Below are 20,418 nucleotides of genomic sequence, written 5' to 3'. Positions count from 1 at the left end.
CATCCCTTCCCCAGGGCTTCCAGAGAAAGTAGGGCAAGTAGGGCCTCTTCAAAAGATGGTCTGTATACGATAACCTCCCAGCCAAGATAACACTGGGCTTCCACAAATCTCACCAGTCTGGCGGCGTGCAGGACCAGGGAATGAGCGAACCCAACCATAACTGGCAGGCCCAGGGTCCACCTGCATTTCCCTGTTGTGTTACCTGCTGCGCTAATATCGCTAACTCATGTTTTTTCAGGCCACTACCTACTCGCTTTCTTGGTAGTAAGTCTACTATGATACTTGGTAGTCTACTCGGTAGTAAGTCTACCTGTTGCACTTGTATGTAAACTTGTGACCACAACTAAAATGTGTTTTTGTAAAGAAAGCTCCATCTCATGGTAACACCCTGCAAGTGAATAAATGGGCGGGTTTAGACGAGAATTTAGGCACACCCCCAGAAGGAGGGGGGCTACTCCCTTTGGCTGGCTTTTGGCAGGCAACCGGCAGGCAGCCGGCTGGCAGTTGGCTGGCAACCGGCAGGCAGCCGGCTGGGAGAGGAAAATTGAAGTGGATGCATCTGTAACACCATTTGCATGACATAAAAACTCCACCAACTGAGCTCTTCATGCTGATGAATCAGATCAACCGTAGCATGCAAGACTAAAGCTCATGTTTTCCAGAGCTACTATCATCTTAAATGGTATCGTTTTGCCCCAATGTTGCTGTATCCGTTACAGGGAGTAAAGTGCCTCTCGTATTTTGCTACAACCCTTGCTCTCCTTATTGGAGGCCAGAGGCATCTGAGGATTGACGTGTGACTCGGACTCGGTAAGTCGTTAGCACATGGAATTCCGGGAGATTGCATTGCAAATTGCAAATATTCCTGATTCCTGTGAGTTTTGAAAAGGGCAAGATACACTGTCAAACACCTGAGGCCTAAATCTGTCCTTCTGCTCCGATTCATGTAACTGTTGGTTATGACTTTTAAATTTGAAAACAACAGGAAAACTATTCCACAACTTTTAAGTGCCCTGCCAGCCAAACCATTTAGCACTGACAGTAAGGAAAATTATAAACATATGTTACAAATATGAGTGTGACAAAACTAATTCCATAGGATATTTATAGGACAAGAAATGCTGAGAGTTTCTTGGACAGCGAGATACTTTATTCTGAGTCAGTGCTAGTTCTCTGTTAAGGAAACTGTTTCCTTTCTCAAATATTGCCAAATTTCTACAACTTAGGTCATGGTAAGACTGACTGAGAACTGTGCTGTGTTGCACTGCCACTGGTCCTCTGCCTAAAACTGGGTGTCCCTTGTGCCCTGAGTCATGGAACTATAGGAAATCAAGGAGCATCCTAGCTTATCAAAGACATGCTGAATATGCAAAGTGAATCAATGGCAGTGCAGGCATCTGGCTGCTCTTTATGGTCTGATTGTGAATGTATTTTGCCCATGGCATGAATTACAAGTATTATTATTAAACTTGTAGGACCATTTTTATTTTTGAGACTAAGAAAATGTTGAAACTGCGGTGAGTGTAACAGATACGTGCTGTACATTCACAAGCGCGGCAACCTCACAGTGCCCACATACCAACATTTAATTTGGTAAAGAAACAGGCGATCCGGTTATTAATGTAACACTACACTGGCTCTGAAACTGCGGTACAATGCGAACTGTGTGCTACAGACAATAATGTTTCTTCTTTGAAAAACTAAGAAATTGCGCAAGAGTAAGCAGGCAGCTCTACGTCGCATTTTATAACTCGAATCTGTAGGTTGCACCGGCCAAGGTTACTGTCACGAATTTACGTGCTTTTTTAAATTCCCCGTTAAAACTAATGCAAAAGGAAAGACGCTGTATTGTAAACCTGAAAGTGTCATTTGAAGTGAAACAGTAATTTCCTGCTTTACGTTCCCTTTTTCGCGTTTATAGCGACCAAGACTGACCCTTTAGCTTTCACTCAACATTAAACGCGTTCAGACCCAGTGGTCTGACCAGCTTAATGTTAAAATGTTTGCTTCCAAACAGGGATCGTACGTGGCTGTTCGGGCTGGTAGGCAGTGGTCTGCCATTTCCATTTCAGCACAGCTGGACACACTGGTGACTGGAAACTTCCACGTTTCTTTAAATCGCAGGTGCCACGAGTTTGTTTATAGACTTTTATTTTTAACAACTGGCAAAATTCAAAATACTTTAAAGGAATGCATGTAAACTTTCCAGGGAATTATTTCAAGTGACAAAACCAAGTAAAATATTTTTGAGATATCTTGGTCATTATCTAAAATAAAACATTAAAGGTTTATACTAGGAAAAAGAATTATGGAACCGCATATATTTTGACAGCGATATGAATTTCTGTGAAAATGGCCTACTAAGCTGTTTCTTTTTTAAAGCGGGCGTGTATAAGAAACATTAAGGATGGAAAATAGGTGTTTCAGATTTATTTTATATATATAAGGTGATGTGCCATTTTGTGCTGAGTAAGTATTTTTCTCAGTCGTGTCACACGGTCTGTTTACTTTCTGAAAGCAGTTGAGTTTTTCTTTTCTTGAACAGTACATACATACGTGTTTCCTAACGAACATGAATAATGTTTCATGTCCTGTACGTTTCTGAGAAGAAAAAAATCCCCAGAAGCAACGGAGTTTGTCTATACGTACATCTGAACACTTTGATGTGCCTCTGTGAATAAGTGCAATAAAGATCAAGTATTCGGGCGTTGGAGGCGCTGAGCTATTTACAGTGGCATTCATATGGGAAAAAGGAGAGAAAAAACAAAGGTAATTCAGGGGAGCTGCGCGCGCTGTTCCAGCTCGCATCTGCCACTCGGTCTGAATGCTCGCTTTGCTGGGCAGCGACAAACTTTCGTCCCTCCCCTCGTTTCTCTTGCCAATTTGAAGCGATCCCAGTCTGGCCAGTATTAGTACAATAATAGCGTCGCTCTAACTCAAACAGCTAAGTTTGGTTTGGAATTTCAGAACTCGACACAACTTGGAACACTAGGTAAGAACAAATAAACTCTTTGTCTATGTGTTTCTAACTTTATTCTTTTTACGGTGCCTCACCAAGCAAGTGCATTCTGCGTAAGACATTTTATGCTGTGGAAAACTGCATTTTATGCATGCACAACATTAATTTAGTCCGTTTCCATTCCACATTTTTTCTGGTAGGTGGTCAGGTGAAATGTAACCGGTATAGCGCACAGTAGTCCGATCACAATTTTATTGATTTTTCGCGCTTTTAAAAAGTGGTTTTGATTATGCGAATTATATTCTACGGTTTGGAATGTTCAGTAGTACATATACTTGTTTTGCTTGGAGTTACTGTACCAGTAACTGTACTTTTGTATTTACTGACAAGCTGTACATACCTTTCCTTCTCCAATATGTTACAAAACCTACTTGAAACCAAGTTTGTGTGGCTTAAGGCAAGGAATTCTCACCAAGGTGAATGGAACACTAAAGTTAATGTGACATACTGTAGATGTGCGCCCATTATAAAAGAATAGATGGGTTATACAGTGGCAACGAATAACTGTCAGCGATAAATCGAAAATTCTTAGGGAAAATTAGAAAGCATAGATAAAATTCGTAACTGCAATATGATCATAATTCAATTAGATTTTCTCACTGTTTTGTTTCAGAATGAATAATTTAATATAGAACAAAAGTTCAGTTCTACTTGCTGTCGTTTATTTATAGAATAAAATGGAAGGTTTATGAAATTAGGTCTGCTAATCGTGTAAACCAGAGGTGCACACAAAAGTCCTTCACATAGGTGCACCGAATTTGTGGTTACTTTCGAGACTTTTGTTATTCTTCGCGTTAACAAAGTAAAGAATGTCATGAGGTTCCAGGATGGGTTCCGGACCCCCGCGCCCCTGCATAGGACAAGCTGGTACAGAAAATGGATTGTTTGATGGATGGATGGAAAAAGCTAGGCCGCCCAATGCCACCAACACTAGCCGGGGCGGATATAGTGGGTTCAATCAATTTATGTCGCGTAAATGCATTGATGAAAAAATACGGTAACACCTTTAAAACAGTTACTGAATATATACTCTGATTATCTCTCACTTTCTTTATCATTTTTCACAAATTTAGCATAAAGTTCTTTACAGATTACTCGCGTATCGCGTAAAGACAAAAATCCGCGGATCGAGTCTCCATAGGAACAGGTGGGAGATGGGGGGGCGGGGGGGGCTTTACACCGTATATGTTTTCAATTACTCTCTTTAAATAGGGAGGCGGGGACACCTTGATGCGGAAACACTTTTCTTGCATATGCAAATTGATGACACCTAGGTGCTTTTTGGTGAAATTGTCCGTAAGCGCGTATTGATGAGTAGTTTTCCAGTGCAACAGAAGGACGTTTTCCATACATATACTGCAGGCTGGGAAGTTTCAGTACTGATTCAGTAATTGTTCGGCAAGCGTTGTCTGCTGTTAGTACGGCAAACGATGAATATACAAGGACACTTCTTAGTACCTCATTTATTAAACGGAAAATCAGACATTTTACTAGATAATCAAATAAATTTCTTCTGCATGATATTTTAATACAAAATCATATTCAAAATGAAATTGTCAGCATCGGTTTTACATCAGGAAAACAATAAAAAAACATAAATCCCTCAACTCAACTTTGGTGCCAGCACCTTTGGCAGCAGTTACAGCTTAAAGTGTTTCGGGGTAAGTGTCTACCACGGCTTTTATGCAATTTTGTGTAATGTTGCCCATTGTTGGCACATACGTTCAAACTCTCTCAAGTTGCTTGGAGATCACAGCAGTCTCACCACAGATTCTCAGTTGGATTCAGTTCAGGACTTTGACTGGGTCACTCTAGGACATTCACTTTCTTCTGAAGACACTCCAGGGTAGCTTTGGCCTTGCTTTTAGGATCGTTGCCCTGCTGGAAGATGGAATTTCAGCCCAATTTTAAGTTGTTAGTAGACTGAAACAGGTTTTCCTCTTGTATTTTCCTACATCTTGCACTGTCCATTCATCCTTCGATTTTGACAAGCTTTCCAGTCCCTGCTGATGAAGAATAGCCCTGTAACATAGTGCTGCCACTACAATGCATTACCGAGGTGATGTGCTGCATTGTTTCTGCACCAAAAAATAACTCTTTGTGAACTTTGCTTCCTTTTTGTCTGCCTGCCAAACAGGCTGCTTTTATGCAGTGTTTTGGAAATGGTTGATTTTCTCCTGTTGCAGCTACTGAACTCAGCACCTGTTTCTACGTTGCAGTTGCCCTTGGACTGGCATCCCCTTCTTGCTTGGGTGCTCTGTTCGGGGGGACGGCTCGCTCTAGGCACTGACTGTGCTGTCTGATGCTTCTTCTATTTCTTGAATAGACTTGTTGAATAGAATTGTTTAGGCACTGTGATTTTTTTGTATTCCTCTCCTAATCTGTGCTTTGTGATAACAACCTGATCTCTGCATAGCTTTGAAAGTGTCTTGTTCTGTGCGACATCTTTGCTCCAGACTAAGGGACCTCACAAATGCTGGTGATTTTATCTGGAATTCTGTCATCTGATATTTACCCCCCCTACACACACACACACAAATACCGCACATTGACATTGACCCCTTAACTGATTGTGTGACTCATTAAGGTGATTTTGTTCACCTAACATAACTAATGTTTGCTACTATGAAGTCAAATTATGGAATATATTTTTTAATAAGTCAAAGTTTTACTTAGTTCATTTTGAGTATTCCGCCTGGGTTACAGGTGTGTGGAGTTTGCATGTTCTCCCCATGTCCTTGTGGGGTTTCCTCTGGTAACTCCGGTTTCCCCCCACAGTCCAAAGACATGCTGAGGCTAATTGGAGTTACTAAATTGCCCGTAGGAGTGCATGTGAGAGTGAATGGTGTGTGAGTGTGCCCTGCGATGGGCTGGCCCCCCCATCCAGGGTTGTTCCCTGCCTCGTGCCCATTGCTTCCGGGATAGGCTCCGGACCGCCCGCAACCCAGTAAGATAAGCGGGCACAGAAAATGGATGGATGGATGGATGTATTGATTTTGAGTATTCTTATTTTGCACAAAAATGTCACATTTCACAAATAAATTAATGTATAATTTTGTTACCCAGCAAAATGTGTTAATGTGTAAAAGACCTTTTACAATAGTAACCCACTGATTAAGTGAGTGGTTTATATGTGTGTCTTTAACACACTCATAGGCTGATAATGATCAATCTGCTACTGATTTTGATTGGAATTAATGAATTCACAAGATATCAAAGGCTGTTAAGCAGTCTTTGAAATACTTTTCAAGTGACGGTCCTCAATGTAACCTATACTACCACCAGGAAAAAGCATTAGGCCCTTGAATGAAAGGGATCCTGTTAAACTCTTGCCATAACACAGGGTGATGTCACCATTGCGTGTGATGTCATGGCAACAGCATTCAGTAATACTGTAGTTCTTCAATGAAATGGTATAGTGTCATGCAAGTCTTCAAATACGAATCACACTGGGGTGTGACCACTGATTCGTTGATTATGTAGCAAGGTTACAAACTGTCCTCACTGTATTAAAAACAAGGTCTTGTCAGTTTTAACTGCAGTTTATATAAGCAAGTGCTGCAATTACAGTATGTGCGCTGAATAATGTATTAAGCTAATAATTGTCGCTAGCGCCGTAACTCTCAGTCAGAAAACCAGCTGCAAGACATCTATGCACTCTGGCCAACAAGCTAACTTAAGAATACTGAACACATGTGACGTGTATAAATCTGGTGCCAAGGTGACTCAAGCGTTACTTTTATCAAGCTAAAATGGAAACAGGCCTCCAAGAGGGCTTACAGACCCAGCAATGAGTTTTAAGGGGATCTTGTGGCTCGATAAATAGTGACAATAACTAAAGTCTAGCCAGCAGTCAGCCGGTGTCAGATTTTTGTCCAGTATTCTTAGGCCATGCTACTTTTACAACTGTACATAGACCAACTTTGTTACGTTACTTGTTTTCACTGAGCACATATGGAAAGAGAGCTGCCGATGTGCCGATTTTTACACGCACGTGTTGGGGGATGGCAGGTCTGCTGCTTTGCATGGAGAATGCAAGAGTGTGGCTGCAATCCCAGCAGCTCCCAAAGCCTAGGGTGACCTGCAAGGCCTTTAATACAGGAAACTAATTCCCAATAAGCATTTCAGTGCACCACTCATTTCCGTATATTGTTTTCTCTTTGACTCATGTTTACGTTGGACAGCGACAGGGTAATGGAAGCCTTGAAAGGAGATGGAAAGCTTTGAAGAATGGTGTGTCGGAACACGTTGCCTTTCATAAAATGCATGTATAGTCGAGAGTAGAAGTCTGATGAGTGAAATATGACTGCTGATACAGGGCGACTTTTGCTCTCCAACCTTGCGACCAAGGCCTGTGAAAATCTTCGCAAATAGTGTAGTGTAGGTTTGAGGCTATAGAGCACCCAAATATATATAAACCCAAATATACTACTGCTGATAGGGCTCGTCGTTCATAGATTCATGCTACTTCAGACTGACCTATGACCCAAGTGTTGTCAAAAAGAAAAACATTCTCTTTATTGTATAGGCCATCTGTTTAATTGGACTCCTCTGGTGCTTGAATGAGCATTCCCCTTCCAGTTACCCTCCCCCCGGAGAATGACTGGTCTCATCGGCCCACCAGCAGCTCCTCCGTCTTTATAATTCTGACAATTATCATAACATATAAAAATTGACTGGAAGCCAAGCACTAATATTATGCTATCAGCATAATATAATTGAAATTTGAAAACAAAGTCATTAGTTCAGTGGCCTTTAGAAATGCTCATTGAATAGCATGCAGCAGTAGCGTTTGCGGCGCATACATCAAGCTTGTTTATGTGTTCTTTGGCTGGGAAAAAGCAGAGAGACGCCGTTCAATTTGGCTAAGCCGCGTATTGTTTTCCAGTGGAATGGTCCCGGAGCCTGTTCATCAGGAGGAAGCTACTAATTTATGGAAACAGCAAGACTTTCAGGCAGCAGTGTAGCATTCCCAAGCTAACAGATGGTATTTTGACAGGCATTACTTCAGGGATAAAGTGTTTGGTCTTCCTGACAAATTGGGTATGGCTAGGCGTGAAAAGGTTAACTTATGCATAAGAAACAGTGGCCTCTCATTAAGACCAAAAAAAATTTGGGGGGGGGGGCGGGGGAATGATCACCGCATGATTAAGATACGGTGTTCCTGGAAGAGTTTTGTGATTTGTACACAAAGTTATGAAGGCAACCATGTGGGCTTTTTTCCCCCCCCTGTAATCGCATTTTCTCATGCATGTGGATTAGTACAGCATCACTTCATTGCTTACTCTCCTCTTGGGAGTTCTAATTACACTAAAATGTTCAGAGGTCAGAACGGAAAATGATTGGTCCAGAGAGATAGCCAATCAGGCTGAAGAGGAGGTGGGTCCAGTCAAATAGAGGAGGTGGGACTAACCACTCAGACGTATAGGCCCTGCCTCCTCTAACGGCTTGGATCCACTTCCTGTACAATCTTAATCATTATTAGTGAATCAGTTTAACAGATTGCTTCAATGATTCTTTGGTGATAGTGCAACTTCACTGAAATATGGCCATGGCTTTTGTTTCAAGCAGTAGCTGATTCCTGTGTACTATCTCCTGGCTGGGGGAGCCAGCCGGGTTTGTCGCGGGGGGGGGGGGGGGTTATGCATCATGGGTATATTCTTGGCAGGAAGTCGTACCCTGAAATGCTGAAATCAGAACCTCCATTTCAGCCAGTAGTAGCATAAAACTTGTTAAAATTAGGGGAAGCAGTGGAGAGGGGGGATGACGTTTGGGGGCTTCAAGGACCTAGTACCACCAAAAATGCCTGATGGCCAATACTCACATTTGTTATATGGGTGCATTTTTCACACTTCCTGCGGTCATTCGCTCCTCAGTTCATATCCAAACTCACGCATCATCGATTTGTTCTGCCAAAAACGTGCTGCACCACATCACCACGTGTCAGACTGGGGGATTTGCCATGCGTTCCTTCGTGCTTTTTCTTCCAAAAGAGGTAAAATAATGCTATTGAAAATAAATGCCAGTAATCGCTGTTTTTTACCGTAAACTGCGTCTGAAAAGGTTACCTCAATATGTGGGCCTTTTTTTAGGTATCATAAGTCCACTAAACTAAAACCATCAGCAGAAGCTAGTCAGAAGTTTCACTGTGAGGTTTAACAAGCTGGAGGGGAAGACAGCTCTCTCCTTGCAGTTGCTTAGTAACTTCTTTTTGTTTTATGGGCTGTACCATATAATGCAAAATAACGCACAATGGCGCAGCTACTCCATTTGCAATGCAGAGTGTAGCCTGCATTTTCAGATCAATAACACAAAAATCGTTGGTTACAAGGTGCTTAGTTCTTATCGTAGTCCTTAGCATTTTCATTTGTTGTATATTTATTAAATCCCTGTACTTGCAAGTGTAATAGGTTATTGTGTTATTAGTTCTAGGACACATTTATTAGCTGTGTCAGTAAATAAATGTTTGTGAAATGTTTGTTTCCTATTCCTGTCCCTCTTCAATATCTGTTTACAGTCGGGCGTTGTTTTGGCAGTTCTGTCACTGCTACGTTGCATGTGTCGTGAATGTTTACTGTTGGGACTAAGTGTAGCTGGAAAAACACTTCAGAAACAAACAGCATTTACGAGTCTATCTATTCATGTCGAGTCAGGCAGAGAAAAGGGAGATGTAGAAAGAGGAGTCTGCTCAAACCAAGGAGACGACATACAGTGAGAAATCGGCCAGACTGCATAAATGCTAATTTGTGCTATTTAAATGCTTTTCAGTGAAAGGTTAAGTTGGCTTTTTTTTTAAGAATGTTTATTTCCCACGGGACCCCTGCTTTCTTCTGCTTTCTTTGTCTTGCCATGTACTAGAACAATAGCCTGTCGAGATTAGGCACTTTAGGGGCAGCGTGAGGGCGAGAGCCAACATGGGGCTGTACCCTTACTCATGAATACAGTGCCTGGGAATGCACATCAGTACACAAGGACAACCTGCAGGAGCAGCCAGATACGTCCAATGATCCAAAGACATTTGGCTGCCCTTTCCTCACTAAACCATGTTAAATGGATTTAATAAATGAAAGGTACTGTTTCGAATAGAACAAATCACAAGACCGTGATGTAAGGTCTGAAGCGCGCGTTCCTCTGATTTGTTGCCATCACCGTGTCACGTATGTTGAACGAGTGGGTGTCGTGTGCAGAGGGACAGAGGTCAGCGGCACCCCACAGCTGTGCCTCCTGCTGCGAAATCCACGGTGAGCTGTGAAATGCACTCGTATTGCGTCCCGCTGCGAGGAAAACACAAGCCAGGAGAGAAGCATCAGCGGCGGCCGACGACTCCCTTCTTGAGGACCCGTGGCCTTTCGCCGGTGTCTCTCCCTCGGCACGGCACTCCTGCTGGACATGGCTGGGCCTTTCGGACGTTTGACGTCAAAGCTGAGAAGTGTAGCTGAAGGGCCACAGCTGAGTATCCAAAACAAACAAAACTCACTTTCTGATTTTACCATACAATAGGCACACAACAAGCAGCACGATCAGAAAAGAGGCCACTCTCCACTGTCTGAGGGTGATGTTTGCTACTCTGTTTTTCATTTAAATACTTTTTTCTGCATAATGAATAGTTATTGAATGTTTCTTCATCCCCCATTAAGAAATGATGAAGAGGAAATTAAGGGGTTCTTGCCTTTAATTAGCAGACGCTTTCATCCAGAGTAACATACAATTGAGAAAACAAGGTCAGTCCCCCCCTGGAAAAAGTGGGAGTTAAGGGCCCAAGGGCCCAAGAGTGAAGTCACTCTATCGACCACAAGATCTGAACCGGTGACCTTAATGTGAAACTGAATATTTTCTGTTATCAATGCTACAAATAAATGTGACCCGTCGCCATGAAATGAGTCTTAAGTCGCACTGGTAGAATTTCACCCATACGACTCATTTTGTGGTGATGGGTCACAAATTTGGTGAAGTGAAGTTTCTTCATTAAATCTGCATTTTAAAAAAAGGGAAAATTAGGTGACGCTTGATCTTTGTGGCAAAAAAGCAAACGAGAGCACATGGACCAGACAATATCAGTAGTATTTTTCTGTAAGAATCAATTAGTGTATCAATGGGTGTATTGCTATATTATTCTGCTATTTTAACATATATGAAGTACTCTGCTTTTAAAATTCAAAATAAAAGAGGGTTTGAAAACAGTTATACACTAAACGCCTAATTTTATACCCAAATGAAATCCAATGTAAGTGGTCGGTACAGAAATATGGTGTAATTGGGTCTGTCGTCATGCCGCTTTGCAGAATAATCCAGCAGTTATGACTGCTCTACTCTTCAGGGTGCTTTCAGCTGCTTGGAGAAATATCTCAGGCTGAAAGTTGTTGCCAGTGAAACTGAAAAAGCAATTATATTTAATATATCAGGGTTTCTAAAGCTTGCCGTCTCAATTAGACCTTTTTCTGAAGACTTCCTAATGGTTCTTGCTAATGTCAATAAAATCTGTGAAATGACACTTTGCATCTCTGGTGGGGGGGGGGGGCTGCCCTTAATGTCAGGGTTCTGTACGAACTTGTGGCTGAGCTCAATGGACCAGATGTTGACTTTAACTTTGAGAATCCGGCCGGCCTAAAGCAGTTCACGGGAAATGGTTTATAACCAGTTTCTCTTTTTCTTTAATAGGTTTTCCAAAGTGCAATCAATTAATGAAAAGAGCTGCAATCGAGCCCGTTTCTTGGAGGCACTTGGGCGCACTCTGTTCAGGTTGGGTTGCCTTGATACCGGATTTTTGGAATAAGTGACATGGCGGGTGAGACAGTCATACGGTCCCTGCTTTTCAAGTGCGTAGCCCTGCTGTGCCTTGGCCGCTACTTGTGTCAGAAGGACTGCACAGGGGTGGACTGTCCGCGGCTGAAGTACTGCATCGAGGAGGTTCTGGAGCAAGACGCCTGCTGCTCCACGTGCCTGCAGACAGGCTGCAAGTGCGAGGGCTACCAGTATTATGACTGCGTCCAGGCAGGATTTCATAATGGAAAAGTTCCTGAGGGGGAGTCCTACTTTGTGGACTTTGGAAGCACAGAATGTTCCTGTCCCCAAGGTGGCGGCCGGATCACGTGCCACTTTATTCCTTGCCCCGATGTCCCGGCCAACTGCATAGAACTGTCGCAGCCGGCTGATGGCTGTGCGCAGTGCAAGCGCATTGGCTGCACCCGCCGGGGGCAGAAGTTCGAAGCGGGCCACACTTTCCAGATGGAGCCATGTCAGGTCTGCCACTGTCCCAACGAGGGTGGACCTCTCATGTGCTACAACATTCCCAACTGCGACCTGCTGCGAATTCAGAAGCCTGTGCTGCCAACCCCCAGTGAGGACGAAGCACTTGAAGGCCGCTACAGTAACCCTTCCATATATGACCACGAAGGCAATGAAGAGCATCTTTCTCAAGCACATCGAATTCCTCCTGATGAGAACATGCCACCTGCAGAAGAGGAACCTCATCGAGCAGATGAGGAAGACTATGATTACTTGCCTACAGATATGTCTTCGCAAGATATTTTGCCAACTGAGCCTTCTGTAGCTTGGGTGTCAAGTTCTGAAAATCCTTCACTGCTGGACAGATTTGATAAAACTGTAAAGCAAGAGCTCAGAGAGAGATTCGGAAGCCATGAAGTAGAGGCGAGCAAAGAAAAGGCAACTGACAGTCTCCAGACGGTGAATGAGGCCACCCCAGGGCTCCAGGAGACGTCAACTCAAGATACAGTTTCAGAGACCCAAACTGGTCAACCAGTGGTTGATTTATTGAAAGTAAGGAACAAGGAAGGGAGTCTTGTTCTACTGAAAGTGAACACAGAACCTTCAATCATCAGTGAAAAAGATGTATTGTATGTAGTAGACCAAGAACATAAACACAGTCATACTTTATCTGAAGCTAACCAAGAACACAAAACTATGCATAGAGGTGAAGTGAAAGAAATGCACAGTAATGTCAGCAAGCAGGATGTTTTGACTGAAGCTGACCTTGGACGCAAAACTATGCAAAGAGGTCATGTGCCGGAATTGGAGAGTAAACAGTACAACAAAGATGTTTTGTCTGAAGCTGAGCCCGGACACAAAACTACGCAAAGAGGTCAAGTGCAGGAATTGGACAGTAACCGGAACAACAAACATGTTTTGTCCGAAGCTGAGCCCGGACACAAAACTACGCAAAGAGGTCAAGTGCCGGAATTGGACAGTAACCGGAACAACAAACATGTTTTGTCCGAAGCTGAGCCAGGACACAAAACTACGCAAAGAGGTCAAGTGCAGGAATTGGACAGTAACCGGAACAACAAACATGTTTTGTCCGAAGCTGAGCCCGGCCGCAAAACTACGCAAAGAGGTCAAGTGCAGGAATTGGACAGTAACCGGAACAACAAAGATCTTTTGTCCGAAGCTGAGCCCGGACACAAAACTACGCAAAGAGGTCAAGTGCCGGAATTGGACAGTAACCGGAACAACAAAGATGTTTTGTCCGAAGCTGAGCCCGGCCGCAAAACTACGCAAAGAGGTCAAGTGCCGGAATTGGACAGTAACCGGAACAACAAAGATCTTTTGTCCGAAGCTGACCCCGGACACAAAACTACGCAAAGAGGTCAAGTGCCGGAATTGGACAGTAACCGGAACAACAAAGATGTTTTGTCCGAAGCTGAGCCCGGCCGCAAAACTACGCAAAGAGGTCAAGTGCAGGAATTGGACAGTAACCGGAACAACAAAGATGTTTTGTCCGAAGCTGACCCCGGACACAAAACTACGCAAAGAGGTCAAGTGCAGGAATTGGACAGTAACCGGAAAAACAAAGATGTTTTGTCCGAAGCTGACCCCGGACACAAAACTACGCAAAGAGGTCAAGTGCCGGAATTGGACAGTAACCGGAACAACAAAGATCTTTTGTCCAAAGCTGAGCCCGGCCGCAAAACTACGCAAAGAGGTCAAGTGCAGGAATTGGACAGTAACCGGAACAACAAAGATCTTTTGTCCGAAGCTGACCCCGGACACAAAACTACGCAAAGAGGTCAAGTGCCGGAATTGGACAGTAACCGGAACAACAAAGATCTTTTGTCCGAAGCTGAGCCTGGCCGCAAAACTACGCAAAGAGGTCAAGTGCCGGAATTGGACAGTAACCGGAACAACAAAGATCTTTTGTCCGAAGCTGACCCCGGACACAAAACTACGCAAAGAGGTCAAGTGCCGGAATTGGACAGTAACCGGAACAACAAAGATGTTTTGTCCGAAGCTGAGCCCGGCCGCAAAACTACGCAAAGAGGTCAAGTGCCGGAATTGGGCAGTAACCGGAACAACAAAGATGTTTTGTCCGAAGCTGAGCCCGGACACAAAACTACGCAAAGAGGTCAAGTGCCGGAATTGGACAGTAACCGGAACAACAAACATGTTTTGTCCGAAGCTGACCCAGGACACAAAACTACGCAAAGAGGTCAAGTACCGGAATTGGACAGTAACCGGAACAACAAAGATCTTTTGTCCGAAGCTGAGCCCGGACACAGAACTACGCAAAGAGGTCAAGTGCCGGAATTGGACAGTAACCGGAACAACAAAGATCTTTTGTCCGAAGCTGAGCCCGGCCACAAAACTACGCAAAGAGGTCAAGTGCAGGAATTGGACAGTAACCGGAACAACAAAGATGTTTTGTCCGAAGCTGAGCCCGGCCGCAAAACTACGCAAAGAGGTCAAGTGCCGGAAATAGACAGTAACCTCAACGAAAAAGATGTCTTGTCTGAAGCTGACCCCAGACACAAAGCTATACACAGGGGTCATGTACAGGACATGGACAGTAACCTCAACAAAAGACACAATGTGTCCTCTGAAACAGAGAGCAAGCACAAAAACATGCATATTATTCATGAAATGGACATCATCAAAAAACATCATCTGTCATCTGAAGTTGGCCGTGAGCATGGAAGCATGCACGGTGCTAACAAAGCAGAAAGCAGCTCCTCAGGGTTGGGGTCCGGGCGAAACGAAAGACACTCTGTTAACCTCAGCACACGTCCTGAAACACCAGAACCCAGCATCCCAACCACGGTGACAGTGAAAAGCAAAGAAACAAAAGAGGCTCCTTATGTTCACCAGGCCAAGGAAGAGGATGGACAGAATGCCCTCAGCTCCCTTTCCAGCCATCATGCAGGTAAGTGCGAAGTTCTTCATTTAAAGCATGAAGATATTTTGCCTGTTTTTCTGAAAAAAAAAGTTTTGAAATATCAGTTAATGCAACAACTGCAAGACCAAGAGAAAGACTGAAAGTTAGTCTCTGCCTTATAAATCATGTGAAATATTTTTTCAAAATCTTCCTGTTGGTCTGTGTGAAAATGTGAAAAAGGTCTGTATTTGAATTATCCACTTGGCAGATATTTCCAAATACCATCATGAACATATCATCAGTTTTAAGAGTAATCAAGACCCATCACATGAATTAAAAGTGAAAGAGAAGCATAAATCTAAAGACAGTGGTCCTTGTGAGTCCGGTTCACTCTCAGAACAATGTTTATAACCCAATACTGTAGTTTTCACCGTTCATTTTTCTAAGCAGACTGAAGGAAGTCCAGATTGTGACTCACTATTGCACATGATGATTGAGGATTATATCTAGTCTATGGAAATCTTACAGCAAGCATAAATATTCAACAGAAGACGCTTGCTGAGGCACGGAGCCAGGCACTGCCCCTGCTGTGCACATCCTCCGAGTGCAAATCTGGCTCCCGCCTTATGAAAGTCAGAGTCCCCACTCAGAAAGCAACGCCGCTCTGGATTTCATGATGCTTCGATTCTTGATTAGCCTAAGGAGTCTGCATTTACTCGCTGCTAAGTGTGTTAAGCTTTGAAGTTGCTAGTCCTCATAATTCTGAATATTTCTAATGGACTTCTTTCTTTGCAATTTTGGATAATTCAGCAAATTGCAGGTGAAGTGCTACATTTCCAGTGGCAATGACTCTCCTCATCAGATAAAAATGTAAGCTTATTTAAGATCCCGGAAATCCTGATGGTAGATTCGATTCCAAGACCTATTAGCAAGTAATTTAATTTTAGGAAAGGCGATTTAAGAAAAAGGTTTCCAAAAAATGTTATTTTCTACATTTAAATGAGCGACTTGGCCTGTGAACAGTGTCCATCCATCCATACATACAAACATACATCCATCCATTTATGCATCCATCCATTTATGCATCCATCCATTTGAATCACTTGCCCAGTACACGTTCACAGTGAGGCTGCAGCCTACTTTAGGCAGGACAGGCCATAAGGCAGGTGCTGGACAGGGTTCCAGTCCATCACAGGGCACATACACTGATGCACAGTGACTGTACTATAAATTTGGTATTCTGCACTTGTCATATAGTTATCCAACAAAATTAATTATCTAGAACAAAAGGAATCCTTGGAGTACAACACCGTCACGCAGGAATTCACACACAGCGTTCATTTGTTTTGACCGACGTTCCACTGCGGTTACTTCTTTTGTTTTTTTATCACCGTGAGTGACAACAGAGCTATCCTGAAATGGCACAGTCATCTTCCTTCCGTACCTAAGTGTAACGAGATAAGGAAAGGAATTGGTTATCGTTCCGTAAGACGACTGTCCAGGCGAGGTAAACGGCTCCTTCATCAAGAACCGCCCATTCCAAACAGCCCTTTGTTTTAACTGAAAATTTGGTCTTCATTATTGTTACCATCGTCTATGACAATCCCATAAAGTTGCCGTTATGCAAATGATTTCAGTTTAGTTTTCAAATCCTCTAATATTAACTAAGCTATTTTCATCAAATGGACAAATAGGTAAAAAATAAAACTAATGTTAGTTTAAATGTCATTTATACTGATGAAGTGCAGCTGTTGGCTGGAAGCACAGTAGTGAGCTGTTCACCTTAAAATCATAGTCTAACTAACCTGTAACTCTTTCATCTACGCTTCATTCATTTTACATATTTACTTCCACTATAAACCAACAAGTATTTATTTACCAGTTTACCAGTGTTTTCTGCATTGTAAATTTCAGAAGACTATTACTGTAGCATTACTATAAAGTTTGGCTGGGAGAAGACCTTGTATAAATAACTTAAAATGTCCAGTGATTTGGTTTGCAAGTTTAATTGCACTGTTATAGTTAGTAGAAATTAATTTGTGAGAAAAAAAATACTACCATATGCTTGCTAATTATTATTCATAAGAGCACTGATGACTGGAAATGAAGACTAGAACGTTCCTAACTGAAATCGCTGGTATTGTCGCATTATCCTCTCCAGTCCCTACAGACTGTCAAGATTCCTTCAGACTATCTGATCTGAAATCTGAATTACCACAAATCCCTTTCATTTCTGGAGGTATGTTACAGACAGACTATACCAGAGGAGTTGTACAGCATTGATCTCGTGAATTCAGAATGTGAAAGACTTTCCCTGTTGTTCCTGGCTCCTGTAAGAGAGATATTCTCTGATCAAACGTGTCGGTCTGTATTTCTGAGCGAAAGGCTGCTATGCACCTATTTCTACTCCACACGCAAACGACGGAGCACTCAGGTAAAGATTTACTCGCTTGTCTGCAATCACCCAGATAGTCGTACACTGTTGATGGAGAAGGAAGCAGGCTTTCAATTTAATCCTGTTCATTATCGTCCTGTGGGCCTGACAGTATTAGGTTCCTCATGCTAATTTTTCTTTTGCCTCATCTAAACACGCCTCTAATACAGCTTGTGCCTTATCGCTCTTCTTTCAAGGGCCATTCAATTTGTAGAAATGCCATTATGTTATTCATTACCGCATCATTGCTGTCAGAGCAGGCAACAGCATTGCTTTATGGGAAACGATGCCCTGCAAATTCAATATTGATTTTTTATTTTTCATTATTTTTTTTTTTATTTTTTAGCCTCTGAAAACACAGTTTTATACAAGGTATTGTGTCTAACTTTAATATATGCTATTAATATGTGTGGCATTCAGAAGGTTTAAGAGGACAGAAGGCATGTGGACTTTATGTAAGTTCCTCCCCCTTTTCGGCCTTTTTGTTTGTGTTTAAAATAGTTTTGAAGGAAATATATCTTTTGCGCATAATATTTTTTTGTTTGCAATGCTGAAATTGCATGGTAATTTAAATACAAAATAAACCCCATTAGTTATGCATAAAGGTCAAATGTGAGGAATGAGCTGATTGCAGTACAAAGCGGTGTTTAACAAAGTCATCATGCAAGGCAGCACAATAGCAGGGCCTCCTTTTCGGAACTGATGATAAATTGCAAGGAAAAGTGGTTGATCTTGTTTATGGAACCGCAAGTCTGAAAAGTAATGCCATTTGTGATAATGCACCGCACAGAGCACTGCAGTAAATATGTGTTACTGTAAGTATTCAACTGGCTTGTTTAATTAGTTTTATAATATACAGTACTGTACAAAAGTCTTAAGCTGTCAAAGAAAATATGTTATAGCTATTTATCTACATAGTATGAGTATGTATACTCAAAAATATCACAATTGAACACAGTAATATTTGCAAATGATAAAAAATAAATAATATGAATAATAAAAAATATGAATAATTTCTTCTGTTCTCCAAAAGTCACTGATACTTCTTGGATGGTTAGGAATAAAAAACACTTTAGTCCCCAAACCATTCTCAGCCATTACATATAAATATACATATACACAATTTTACTATTATATACAGCTAATATGCGCAATTTGACTATTCAACACTTTCTGTGTTTTTTCACATGGGTAAGCAAGGTAAAGGAGGGGAGCAGCGAAAACGAATCAGACGTGAGCTTCTTCACCCACCTGTGGGTTACAGACCTAGCAAAAGCGAATCGGACGTGAGCTTCTTCACCCACCTGTGGGTTACAGACCTAGCAAAAGCGAATCGGACGTGAGCTTCTTCACCCACCTGTCGGTTACAGACCTAGCAAAAGCGAATCGGACGTGAGCTTCTTCACCCACCTGTAGGTTACAGACCTAGCAAAAGCGAATCGGACGTGAGCTTCTTGCCCCTCCTGTGGGATATAGTCCCATGGGTTCAGATTTGGAGAGTGAGAGTAAGCTCATGTAGTACATTTTCATATGCTGTCATGTATGGCTTGGTTACCTCACATGGAGGCATGCAGTTGGCAGAGCCATGCTGATATCCATAGTGCTCCTCAGTCGCCTGCTGTCTCTGCTCCTTTCGGGCCCCGTCACTCTCTGCCAGCTCACATCAGGTGCTGACACCCAGTGAAATTAGGATGTCTCACTCTGGCACCTGGTGCTCAGTGGTGGTGATGGATTATCGAACAGGGTGTTTCATTAGGACACAGGCATTGTCTCCAGACTACATGTGTCGGCCGCTCCCCGAATGTCCAAAAACCCCTGAAAATCTATTTTGACCCAAGTTTATACTTGATTGGTTGTAATTCTACAGGTGAGCTCGCATTTTCCGGGCAGAAAGGGCAGATTCAGACTAGTGCATCCGCCCTTCAGTTTGTGCACGGTGTCCACTTAGCCACTTCAGCACTGTGGTGAGCCTAGATCCCGTCCTGGCGAATGCGCTAAATGGACTCCCGGTCTATTGCAGACACACTAATTGATTACTTTCTTTTTAATGCTTCACGGACCGGAATAAACTACATTTAACAAAATGGAGCCTTCGTTAAGTAAAACTTGTATGTGTGAAGGACCCTTTGAATTAGTAGGTCCCATGATCACGCAAAATTTCTTTGTTATTGCATAACGGTTAAAGAGGTGCTATCAAACCCTGGTGATGTATCCTGCAAAACAATTAATATTTTTATGACAATCAAAGACCCAATTCAGTTAATGCAGTGGCATTATTGGCTTCCTTGAACCTTGAACTGTCTTGTTGTCATAACAAGAAATTCTCTCTGTATGATGAGCCATTTGCTCCTCGGCGAGGCTATAAAACCACATCCACCTGAAAAGCTGTGGATTGGCAGTGCAGACTTAAAGAAGGCCACTGACTCCAGGAGACCAAAACCTGTGCAGATGACAGAACGATGCGGAAGTGGGAGAGAAGTAAGATGGACAAAGTATATTACTGTAGCATAAACCTATTCACTGCATTTGTCATGCTTTCGGTCTGTTTGACAATGAACACTAGCGGCCAAAACTGTGAAAACACTTCCAGGTTTTAGAGATCATGGAACTTTATTGAACTGTTGCTCCAGATTCTTATTTAATCGTCCAATGTATGATATTTGTAAACATTCTCTGTAAACATTACCGCCAATGTCAGTGTAGTAATTTTTAAACCGCAATGCGAAAAATGCTAGGTGTTCTGGCCACTAGTGTAGACTGTGCAAGTCGTCGCATTTCGCTCGTGTAAGAAAACTCCACTAAAACTGCAGGTATTGTCGACTTCAGAATTTTTTCTGAAGCTGTACCCCTGAAAACACT

At 42.6% G+C, this 20,418-nt stretch overlaps 1 protein-coding gene across 50 annotated transcripts in view; it reads left to right on the top strand.

The window, feature by feature from the left end:
• Positions 1-2,843: 2,843 nt before the first annotated feature.
• fbln2 (fibulin 2) overlaps positions 2,844-20,418 on the top strand; it is a 54,052-nt gene continuing 36,477 nt past the window's right edge. For 2 of the 50 annotated variants that reach the window (XM_049022704.1, XM_049022695.1), the window contains exons 1-2: positions 2,844-2,992; positions 11,678-15,173. In XM_049022704.1, coding sequence (XP_048878661.1) covers positions 11,798-15,173 — 3,376 coding nt within the window. In that variant the 5' untranslated portion in view covers positions 2,844-2,992; positions 11,678-11,797. The remainder of the gene's footprint in view (positions 2,993-11,677; positions 15,174-20,418) is intronic. The other 48 variants (XM_049022708.1, XM_049022727.1, XM_049022748.1 and 45 more) reach the window with 48 other exon arrangements.

Source organism: Brienomyrus brachyistius, chromosome 8 (genome assembly GCF_023856365.1).
Source record: "Brienomyrus brachyistius isolate T26 chromosome 8, BBRACH_0.4, whole genome shotgun sequence".
Taxonomy (NCBI): domain Eukaryota; kingdom Metazoa; phylum Chordata; class Actinopteri; order Osteoglossiformes; family Mormyridae; genus Brienomyrus; species Brienomyrus brachyistius.
The sequence above is the reverse complement of the archived record's forward strand: the minus strand, read 5'-3'. Positions and strand labels throughout refer to the sequence as shown.